Genomic DNA, 11,122 nt, shown 5'->3' on the forward strand with positions numbered 1-11,122 from the left:
ATCAGAGTCGTCCAGACTCTAAGTCTTGCCAAGCGGTGTCACGAGACTTCGGTAAAATTACGCTCTAAGAGTTTTTCACATTAGACTTTTCAAGAACCTTTCTTGATTGAGTTTTATCATCGTTTGATGCCCTATTTCACTTTTGTGTGGTCCTTCGTTGAGCCAGTTCTCAACATTCAGGACCAATAAAACTGGGTCACTCCCACTAACCATCTTGAAATTCAAGGTTCTTCTTCATTCTTCAGGAAATTGAACGACTTTGGTTATTTCACTGGCTCGAAGACTCCAGCTCCTACTTGCCTGCTTCAATTCACAGATGGATCTCCGAAGCTTGCACATTTTACCAGCCTTTTAGAGTCATTAACTTTTCAGATTGTGTCACGTACACATCCTCTTCCAAAATTTCATTAAGGAAGACGATTTTGACCTCCATTTGCTAGTGTGTGATCCTAATGGACTTTAGCATTGTGACAGGGAAAAGATCTCGTCACGCTCTCTACCATAAATCTTTAGCCTCAAGAAAGCTTTAGGAAACTCTATTGTTTCTATTTTTTTTTATCTATTTTCACTTTGAAAAACAATTTGCATCCAACATAAATTACATTTCGAGCAAATCGATCAAGTTCCAAGCTTGATTAATTCTACCCATGCTATCCCTAATTTTAATGTAATTAAAGATTTACTCAAAATAATAGTCCTTTCAACAAATGAAAAAATTGAGATGACCCAAAGATCTTTTAGGGCTTCTTGAGATGGGCTTGAAGGCTCCATTGTTGTGCTTATAGCCTTTTATGAGTTCATTTTATCATGAAAGTTGTTTGATATAATCAAACACATGTATAAAGAATGTCTTGTTGTTTCAGTTAAAACCAGAGTCTTCCTTCCCTTGAGATGTACTCCAAAACCTACAAAGATTCCTACCTGATTACGACTCTACTCCAACCGGAACCTTCTTTTCAAACCTAGTTTCCTCCTCAATTCTAATCTTCATTTTTACTCTCTCTCTCTCTCCTTCATCTCCCCAGATCCAATAAAATTCTCTCTGTTTCTTTCAAGATCACTACTACTAACTTAGTTACAACTTTGATTTCTAAGGTTTCTCTCATTACCCTTCACACACACTCATACTCTCTCTCACATCTGACTAACTCCATGGTTTAAGGTTTCATATTTAAGCAATTTGTAGCTGTACATTTCCAGCTTGAAACCCTAACCCCATCTTTAAATCTCTGATTGTTGATCTGGGGAGGAGTAAAATTTGGTTACTTTGTTCTCTTTGAACCTGATAATGGTTGAAACTCTATCATTTGGTAGATTTAGCCACCAAAGAGCAGAACTCAAACGATGGCTTCCACCTTTGATATCATCATATAGAACAATTTTTACAGTTTTATGGGTTATTGGATTTGCTTCATTGTTTATATGGCAGAGAAACCTAGTTGATGGATTTTGGTTATTCAAACCAATTTCAAATAGACCTATTCCATTGTTAAGGCCATTTGGATTCAATTTGACAGATTTTGGTGGAATTGGTGATGGAATTACTGATAATACTAAGGCATTTGAGAGAGCAATAATCGAGATCGAAAAATTGAGGAAAAAAGGTGGTGGGCAACTTAATATACCTCCTGGAAATTGGCTAACAGCTCCATTTAATCTTACTAGTCATATGACTTTGTTTCTTGCTGAAGATGCTGTTATTCTAGGAATTGAGGTACACTTTCTTCTTCTTTCTTGCTTTTCCATGTATTTTGTTGCAAAATTGCAGATCATCAAATTATAAATGTGTACTTAGTTCTTATAGAGTAAAACAAGTTTAGTCCAATAGTTCGAGTTCGCTCGAGGGCCTTTTGATACAAGAAAATGACTTGATTAGTTGATAGTAGAGTAAGTTAATGTTTGTTGATTAGAACTCCTTAGATGAATCCCGCCTAGCAAATTACAAGCCTAGTAACAAAGTAGAAGATTGTTATTATAACAAACAAAAACAACTATTTATAAAACTATTAGAGTTAAAATAGACACATTTAGTTTTGGACTTCTCTTTGAGTAAGGATTCAATGTGGAAAGTTGCAGGTAGAACTTCCGGATTCGATTCAATGTTAACTTTATCATGAGTTCATTGTCATTTGATGTTATGTACCTAGGGTTGCAATTTCAGTCCTACCCATATATCATTGATCTTCCAAGCTATTTATTAAACACTTAAGTTGGGATTTACCATATATGGTAAAATAGTCTAAAATAGACTCTTGGATGTCCTATACTGTTTGTCCTTCTTGTTTTTTTTTTTCTCTCTTGGGTATATTTCTTAATTATAATGTTTTGCTTTTAGTAGTATGTCATAATGATGGTTAGCTAGAAGTTATTTCTAATCGTTAACAATCTAATTTGATTCATTTAGTTGCCCTGGTGGATATTTTGTTAAGAAGCATGTTCTTACTTTTCTGGATTTAGCAGCAGTTATGTTTCAAATGGACTAATTTTGCTATTTCACATTTCTCTTTGAAAGTAAAATGCGTGCATTTATTTGGAATCTTACTTCCTAACTTGTACACATTCTCCTAAATTAGAAACAGGGCCTTAATTAGATTTGGAATTTTGATTCAGTAAAACTATCTGTTTTGGAAATGGGAATACTTATTGTCTTTCAAGTTGAATAATGCATCAATGGTGAAAGTTGATAACAAGTGAGCATTGTTTCAGAACGAGGATTACTGGCCGCTGATGCCTCCTTTGCCTTCTTACGGAGCTGGGAGGGAGCATGCTGGACCTCGATATGGAAGTCTAATCCATGGCCAGCATCTAAAGGATGTCGTTATTACAGGTTTGATTTATTTTTCTTTTCTTACTTTACTACTCTTTTTTTCAACTAATTCATCACAAATCTAGAACAGATGAATTTACATTTTGTTATCATAATATTAGATGTGAGCAAAATTTTAGTTAACCATTTAACTCTCTGTAACTCATATATTAGCCTAGGTTTAGACTCTGAATGAGGTATTGTGTTTTGTCTGGATCTAAATTTCAATCTAAATCAGATTTATTTGTAGGTTACATATTTAACAAGAGGTATTACGTACGCTTATCTGTCTTGTGGTGTTATATCTAAAAACAGTCTTCATTTCAAATGTGTGTTTTCAGCTAAATGATATGCTTGAATATAAAAGACCAAATTTGAAAATCTGAGTTTACAATAGATAGACGCGAGCAAGAAAGCATGCTAAATATGTAGTTTGCACAAAAATCTGATGCAAAAAGAAACAGCAAAAGAAAAAGAACTAATCTTAGGCTTAGTCAAGTTTATAATGTGCTAGATTCATAATTGGTTTGCAACTCAAGGAATTTGCGTCCTGTCTTCCAGTATTCCCTGCCACGGGTTAATCATAAGTAATTGGGTTATGAAGGATGGAAACAAAAAAATTTGGTTCTTTTTTGTGATGGCTTCGTGTCATCTATTAGGTTTCAGTCTTGATTTTGCCTATATATTATTTGTCGTAAAATAGAGGAGAAAGATCTTGGTTAAAATTTTCTTTTGGAAACGTTTTTCAGTTTCAGATGATAACTTGCTCTCTGGATCACTTGAACATTGAAAAATGAACTGATCGTCATCTTTTCTCTCTCCCCCTCTATAGTGACTTATGGTGATCATATCTGACGGTTAAGTGGTGAACTCGCTCTTTTGCAGGTCATAATGGTACCATTAATGGACAAGGTCACTCATGGTGGAGGAAGTATCGCCAAAAGCTTCTCAACTACACAAGGGGACCATTAGTGCAGATATTGTGGTCAAGTGACATCCATATCTCTAACATAACCTTACGTGATTCTCCTTTCTGGACAATCCATCCGTATGACTGCAAGAATGTTTTCATCACAAACGTCACCATCTTGGCTCCTGTATTTGGAGCTCCAAACACGGACGGGATAGATCCTGGTAACTATCTCACACTTCTGAAGTAGTTCATGCTCAAATATTATAGGAAAACTAAAGGATAATATCAGTGCTGGGTCTCTGTTCTTTTGTTTGCTCCGAACTATGTTAGTGCTGTTTTTCAAAAATTTCATGGGCACATTCTATGTATGTCATCTAGATTTCTGTTGTTTTCACACTTCTGAATCATGTACTTTATTTCTTTTGTTTAGATTCATGTGAGAATGTGGTCATAGAGGACTGCTACATAAGTGTAGGAGATGATGGGATTGCAATAAAGAGTGGGTGGGATCAATATGGAATTGCTTATGGTCGCCCATCTGCCAATATTCTTATCCGAAACCTTGTTGTTCGTTCTACAGTAAGGTGAGAGTTATACTGCATTTTTCTACAAAAAATTCATGCTCGCCCTATATGTTGCAATAATGTCTTAATTACATGCGGGATAAACTTGTACAACAGTACAAGTATGATTTCGTAGGTTCGTATTTGATGTGTGTCAAAAAGACATCAATTGTGATTAGTTGGTGAACTGAAAAGGTCAACTTCGCTACCCTTCTGACCATGTAAGTCTGTATCAAGTCCCACAAACACATATTACTGAATCAGTAAGGTCTTCAAGGCCCACTTATGGCGACACAGTCCCTGGAAACCTGCCGATATTTTCCTTGATTAGCCACCAGCCCACCACCATGTGGCTCGGTGTTTGTTCAAGGGAAAAGACCTAAAAAGACCACCTAGAACATGTTGACACCTCAGGTGCCGGCGTCGCACCTACAGCCCAAGGTAGTGGCACTCTTCGAAGCAATGTGAGACTAAGTGTAGTCTCTCACACATGCTACTCGCACATGGTGTCCCTAACATACCTTCCGAATCTAAAAAGTTGAATGTCTATTTGTCTCACATAGTAAAACAAAATGTAGTTATGTAACTAAAGCCCACTTTTTTGAACTATGTGGCAGTGCTGGAGTATCTATAGGAAGTGAAATGTCCGGTGGAGTCTCAAACGTCACAGTCGAAAATGTTGTCGTGTGGGGCTCAAGGCGGGCCATGAGGATCAAAACAAGTCCAGGAAGAGGTGGATATATCCGAAACATCACCTACCGGAATATTACATTCGACAATGTCCGTGTAGGATTTGTGGTCAAGACAGATTATAATGAACACCCTGATGAAGGATACGATCCAAAGGCTTATCCAATCATCGAAGGTATAAAGTTCATTGGGATTCATGGCCAGGGTGTTCGTGTTCCAGTCCGACTTCATGGAAGCCCAGAGATTCCCTTAAAGAACCTCACATTCCGAGATTTCTCGGTTGGGATATCATACAAGAAGAAACATATCTTCCAATGCTCCTTCATTCAAGGTCGGGTAATTGGTTCTATCTTCCCTGCTCCATGTGAGAACCTTGATCGTTACGATGAGCAAGGGAACTTGATTAAACGCTCGAGTGCCCAAAACCTAACAGATATCGATTACGATTTCTGAGACCCATTGAAGTTGCGCAAAATGAATCCTCTCTCTCTCTCTAGGTTTGCAGAATATTAGTGGCCTCTCCATCTGCAACTATGAAGGCGATAATGGTATCGACGATGTGACAGTTCAGAACTCTGCTATTTTTTCTCAAGTTTTGCTTTCGAATCGCCTTTCTTTCGGTTGTATCTTCATCATGTCAATATTTGCAGATATAGTTTCCTGCTTTGTACTAGGGTTATATACTTGTAACTCTACCATAAACCGTACTTCAAAATGTTGATTTCTATCCATGATTTATAATGTAGAAGTTAATCAACAGCAGAAACATGGTTTGTCATACTTTTTTTATTCAGTCAACTTCAGCTAGTATGTCTTCGCGTTATTCTTACACTTCAGAACAACCTATCTGTAGTGGCCTACGGAAAGACCACACACTAATACAGAATACACTTTGACTGCCCCGTGGGTCATGTGGAAGTATAGATCATTCAGGAGCACGTATTTGGCCGAAGGAAAACACTCATTACTTAACCTAAGGGCCAAAACCAGTAGCTATCACTGCTTCGCAACTTCTCCCTTTGGGTTATTTGAAACTTAATATTGATGTATACTGAAATCGCAGCAGAAACCAAACTGTCCTACCTCCGGATAGTAGAAGGGGAACGACGACTAGTGTGGGTTGGTCTTGAACTTGTAGGTTTCCTCCTTTTGCTTTATTAATTGAATAATTGTTGTCCTTCTTCTTCTCATCACAACTACAATGTAACTATTCTTTTCAGTGAATAGTCAGTTTTTTGGTGTTGAGAAAAGAAAGATCCGGTCCTATTTTATTTCATGGCCGCTGGTATTTACAGAGCACAGAGGAGCATTTTACAAAGCTGGATACTTAGAGATTACCTTTTTGATATTTGTAGAGATATTGTAGTTGGAATTCAAAACTGTTTAGTATTTACAAGCAGGGTCTTCTCGCTCTAGGTTCTGATTGGGAAGTGAAATTTCCTCTAGTGGAGCAGCTTGTTCTTCCTAGGCTAGTTTCAGATCACTCCCCCGTCCTGTTTTTTTTTGGTAAAAATAGGACTTAGCCTCCCCCGTCCTGTTGAGAACAGAGATCTCCCCTGTCCTGTTGAGAACAAAGATCTCTAAAGCTCAACCCCCCTCCCTTTTAGGCTAGAAGATATTTGGATGCCTGAAGCGGATTTTCTTGATAATATTAGACTGTGGTGGAATGAGTGCACTCCTAGTGGGTCTAATAGTGAGGTGTTGTGGAGGAAGCTGCAGTTTGTCAAGAAAAAACTTAAGGTCTGGTCCAAGGAAAAGTATAAAAGGATGAACGAAAGTTTGAAGAGCTTGAAAGAGAAGATTAGTGGTTGGGACTCAGAAGAAGAGAGTAATAACTTATCCCCTCAGGATTTTCAGGAGAGAAAGATGGCTAGGGTGGAGTTGACTTGATTGTTGAACTTGGAGGAAATTAGCCTTAGACAAAAATCAAGAGTTCAATGGCTCAAAGCCGGGAATAGGAATTCGGCTTACTTTCATAAAATCATCAATTGTCGGGCTAGACGTAATAGAATCAGCAACTTAGAGTGTAATTGGGTTAGAATCTCAGAGGATAAGGAGCTTGAAGAAGCTGCCAACAGTCATTTTAGCACGTTGTATGCTGAGAACAGATTTTGGAGGCCTTCCATCGACAATATGGAACTCCCCAAGATTAAACCCGAGAGTAACTACTTTCTAGAAGCTGAGATCAAGGAAGAGGAAGTTAAGAGAGCAATGAAAGAGCTAGCTAGTGATAAGGCGCCTGGCCCAGACGGCTTTCCTCTGAGTTTCTACATTCGGAGCTGGGACATTATTAGACAGGAAGTAATGCTAATGGTTAGAGAGTTTTCAGAGACTGCTAGATTGGATTGGAGATTAAATAATACATTCATTGTGTTGGTTTCCAAGAAAGAGGAGGTTAGCTCTTTCTCGGATTTTAGACCTATTAGCTTGGTCAGTGGGGTCTATAAAATCTTGTCGAAAGTTCTGGCTTCTAGGATGGAACTGGTTATGGAGGAGCTGATATCCCCTTTCCAAGGAGCTTTCGTGGAAGGGCGGCAGATCTTGGATGGCATTTTGATAGCCAATGAACTTATTGACTCGAGGAGGAAACAAAGACAGCAGGGCCTTGTTATCAAGATAGATTTCGAAAAGGCATACGATATGGTGGCTTGGGACTTCTTATATCAGGTGATGGAGAAGATAGGCTTTGGGTATAAATAGAGATCATGGGTGTATGGGTGTATGGGTGTATGGGTGTATGGGTGTATGGGTGTATGGGTGTATGGGTGTATGGGTGTGTTAGCTCGGCCTCCTTTTCGATCTCCTGAATGGTAGACCTTCGCGGCCTTTTCAGAGCTCAAGAGGGTTGAGACAAGGAGACCCGATCCCTCCTCTATTATTCTTACTGGTTGCTGAGTCTTTGAGTCACTGTCTTCGAGAGGCAGAAAGCAGAAAATGGGTGCAAGGATTCAAGGTGGAGGAGCAAGGGACAGCAGTCAACCATCTCCAATTCGCGGACGATACTCTTTTTTTCTTAGATGACTCAGCATATCAGGTTGCAAGGTTAAAAGACATATTAATTTGGTTCGAAATAGCGACATGATTGAAAGTCAATTATTCTAAGTCTATTATTATGTCGGTTATAGTTGACAATCCTATGAGAGCTCAAGTCAAGGCTTTGGGCTGTGTGGTGGGATCTCTTCCGTCTAGCTATCTCGGTCTTCTTCTCGGACAGTCTTACAAGTCCAAGGCTGCCTGGGACCCAGTGATAGAGAGGGTGAATAGAAGGTTATCTTCGTGGAAGGCTAAAACCCTTTCGAGAGGAGGTAAGCTGACCTTAATTAAATTTGTTCTGTCGGCCCTTCCTCTTTATTTCCTGTCTCTATTGAGTATGTCGGCGTCAGTGCTTAAGGTGATCGATAGAAAGACGTGCGAATTCCTTTGGCACGATAAGGAGAATACTAAGAGGATTCATTGGGTGGCCTAGGAGTTGATATGTCAGGAGTTAGAGGTTGGGGGGTTGGGCATCAAGAACCTTAAAGTTATGAACGATGCATTGCTATCCAAGTGGTTACGGAGGTTTGCTCAGGAGAAGTCTTCTTTGTGGAGGATCATTATAGAGGAAAAGTTTGGGAGCTCTAGTGGGGGGTGGAGGCATATGAATATCAAAACTCCCTTTGGGTGCGGCCTTTGGAAAGGAACAACTGCTAAAGGGAAAGACTTTTTGAGCATCGCCAAGTGGTCTTTAGGTCATGGCAGGAGTATTAGTTTTTGGGAAGATGTATGGTGCCTTCAGATTTCTCTTAAAGATAGGTTCCCATCCATATGTCTCATTTCGACATCCCAAAAGGATACGTTCATAGCCATTTCAATCGGTCTTTGGGAGCCTGGGAAATTTGGACGAGAAGGGGCCTTAATGATTGGGAGATTCCCATTTACGCCAATCTGTTGTGGACCTTTGGTCAGAGTATGCCCATTGAAGGCAAGGAGAATGCTAGGGTTTGGGTGGATAAGGGAGATGAGATTCTTTCAGTTAAGAACTGCTATTCTAGACTCAATCATAGTATAGCTCCTCAAGCAGAACAGTTCAACTTTAGCTCCCTGTGGTTGAGCCATATCTCACCTAGGGTGAGTTTTGTGGTTTGGGCAGCAGCTCCGGGCAAGCTGCCAACGGTGGACTCCCTCAAGAAACGAGGTTGGGTTATATCCAATAGATGTGGGAGATGCAAGGAGGAACAGGAGACAGTCTCTCATTTGATGATCCATTGTTCGGAGGTTGTAAAGTTATGGGACTATTTCATTAGGTCTGCTGGAGTTAGTGGGTGCATTCCGAATAGTTTAGCTCAGTTGTTGCCTCAATGGAGAAAGACCCCCAGTGAAGAAGTCAAAGAGAGGACTGTGGAACCTTGTTCCATATGCTATTCGTTGGTGTTTTCGGAAGGCTAGGAATGATAGTATTTTTAAGGATTCCCCTAGTGCGTTCAAAGTGGTGGAGGAAGATATTTTGGGTGTTTTGTTTCATTGGAGTAGCTCTCTTAGATGGATCAAGGCATACTCGTATTTTGATTTTGTGTCGAATTGGGGGGCATTTTGAGTATGTAACCGTGTATACCCCCACCCCCTTTTTTTGTCGTCTGTGTAGAGTCCTTTCATTCTTTTTCCCCTAAATATTAATTCAAAGTTTTCGAAAAAAAACTACCCACAACCACTCATCACAAACAACACCAAAGCTTAGAGTGCCACTAAGGAAGTCTATCTTTATTACACTAAATTAATGGAAGAAGTTATCATTGATGATGTTTCACTAATGGAGAAGTTAAATATTCAAGAAGTTTTATCGATGGAGATTGAAGGAGGTTGACATTCATAAATCCAACTACCAAGAATCATTAGACTAATACAACAACTTTAAATGTAAGATAAACTTTTACTTATGGTGATTTAAAAAAAAACTCACACTTTTAGGTCAAATCGATTTCTCTATTTTGGTTAAAGACCCACAATTTTGGCAAAATAAATGTTTTTAAGTATGAATATTCTCAGTCAATAAATGCTTTCTACGATGAAGATTTTTGGTGATGCTGTTCATTTGAAATTTTGTTAGAAAACTTCAAACGAAAATTGTAAAGAAATACGACAACTTTGAACGAAACTTTTAAAATTACAATAACACCGAAAATCTTTATCGTTAGAAGCATTTGTTGGCCGAAAAAGTTCATCGCTAAAAGCTTCGATTGGCCAAAATTTTAATTCGTGTACAAATATAAAGAAAACAATTTAATCTAAAAACCTTATATATTTTTTAAGAATCACTATATAAAAATGTTTTTCCTACGTATAGAATTATTATATTAGTCGAATGATTTGTCGTTAGATTCGTGAATGTCAACCTCCATTGTGGAATTTTTTTAATGTCAACTTTCTCCATCGATGTACTATAAATGAACTTCTTTAAGTGGTGGTGTAAGATGTGGTGGTGTTTGTGATGGGTGATTATAGGGACCGTAGGGTACTGGTGATGGGGTTTAGAGATGAAAAACGTTGTTTTTGCAAGTAGATAAAATTTTTAGTTTGATCCCTAAAATAATTTCATTTTGGTCTCCAAAATAGTCTCCAATACCAAAATTTTATTCGAAGACAAAGAGGAGAATGTAAAGAAGAAAAGAATATAAGGTTTTTTTTAGTTTGCCCTCTCAATACTAATTGGTAATTGAGTTTACCTCCTGTAATTGAATTTACCTCATTGAACTTACTAATTTTGTTAAGAACACTAAGACAATGTCTGACTTGTGGACAAACAATATGACTACCAAGTGTCCAAGTATAATAATCGGGTAATGTGATTTTAGTAATTGTAACACTTATACTTAGTGTTAGGTTTAATCAAGAATATGATTCGTAAAGACTTATTTTTTTCCGTAAATTATTTATTTTGTAATTCTAATTTCTTTGTGTTAAACATGACTCCAGTATTTTGTCCAAAATAATAAATTCATACTATAAACTCAATTATCAATTAGTGTTGCGCATATTTTATTTAGTGTTGTCATAAGAAATAATCATAGGTGTTAGAGTCCACTCCACTCGGCTAAACCGAGTGGATTAGGTCCACTTAATTATAGTAATCCTAGTAGGATTAGGATTCCTATTACTACCAAGATTGATGTAGTT

The 11,122-nt window shown here is 38.1% G+C and overlaps 1 protein-coding gene across 1 annotated transcript; it reads left to right on the forward strand.

The window, feature by feature from the left end:
- Window positions 1–647: 647 nt before the first annotated feature.
- LOC147539308 (putative polygalacturonase) lies at window positions 648–5,738 on the forward strand. The gene is made up of 5 exons (XM_086644053.1): window positions 648–1,714; window positions 2,707–2,827; window positions 3,692–3,940; window positions 4,150–4,303; window positions 4,900–5,738. The coding sequence occupies exons 1-5, from the start codon at window positions 1,289–1,291 to the stop codon at window positions 5,423–5,425; spliced, it is 1,476 nt and encodes a 491-aa protein (XP_086500179.1). The 5' UTR covers window positions 648–1,288; the 3' UTR covers window positions 5,426–5,738.
- Window positions 5,739–11,122: the final 5,384 nt, after the last annotated feature.

The sequence above is a fragment of the Eschscholzia californica genome, unplaced genomic scaffold, assembly GCF_041429995.1.
Source record: "Eschscholzia californica isolate CP2 unplaced genomic scaffold, dmEscCali1.0.p SCAF_5, whole genome shotgun sequence".
Classification (NCBI taxonomy): Eukaryota; Viridiplantae; Streptophyta; class Magnoliopsida; order Ranunculales; family Papaveraceae; genus Eschscholzia; species Eschscholzia californica.

What these genes read in the sequence shown, in the direction of transcription:
- LOC147539308 (XM_086644053.1), top strand. Translation starts at nt 1,289, where the DNA reads ATGGTTGAAACTCTATCATTTGGTAGATTTAGCCACCAAAGAGCAGAA. An exon ending in CACGGACGGGATAGATCCTG is followed by an intron (nt 3,941 to 4,149) that starts GTAACTATCTCA and finishes TCTTTTGTTTAG; the next exon opens with ATTCATGTGAGAATGTGGTC. An exon ending in GTTGTTCGTTCTACAGTAAG is followed by an intron (nt 4,304 to 4,899) that starts GTGAGAGTTATA and finishes ACTATGTGGCAG; the next exon opens with TGCTGGAGTATCTATAGGAA.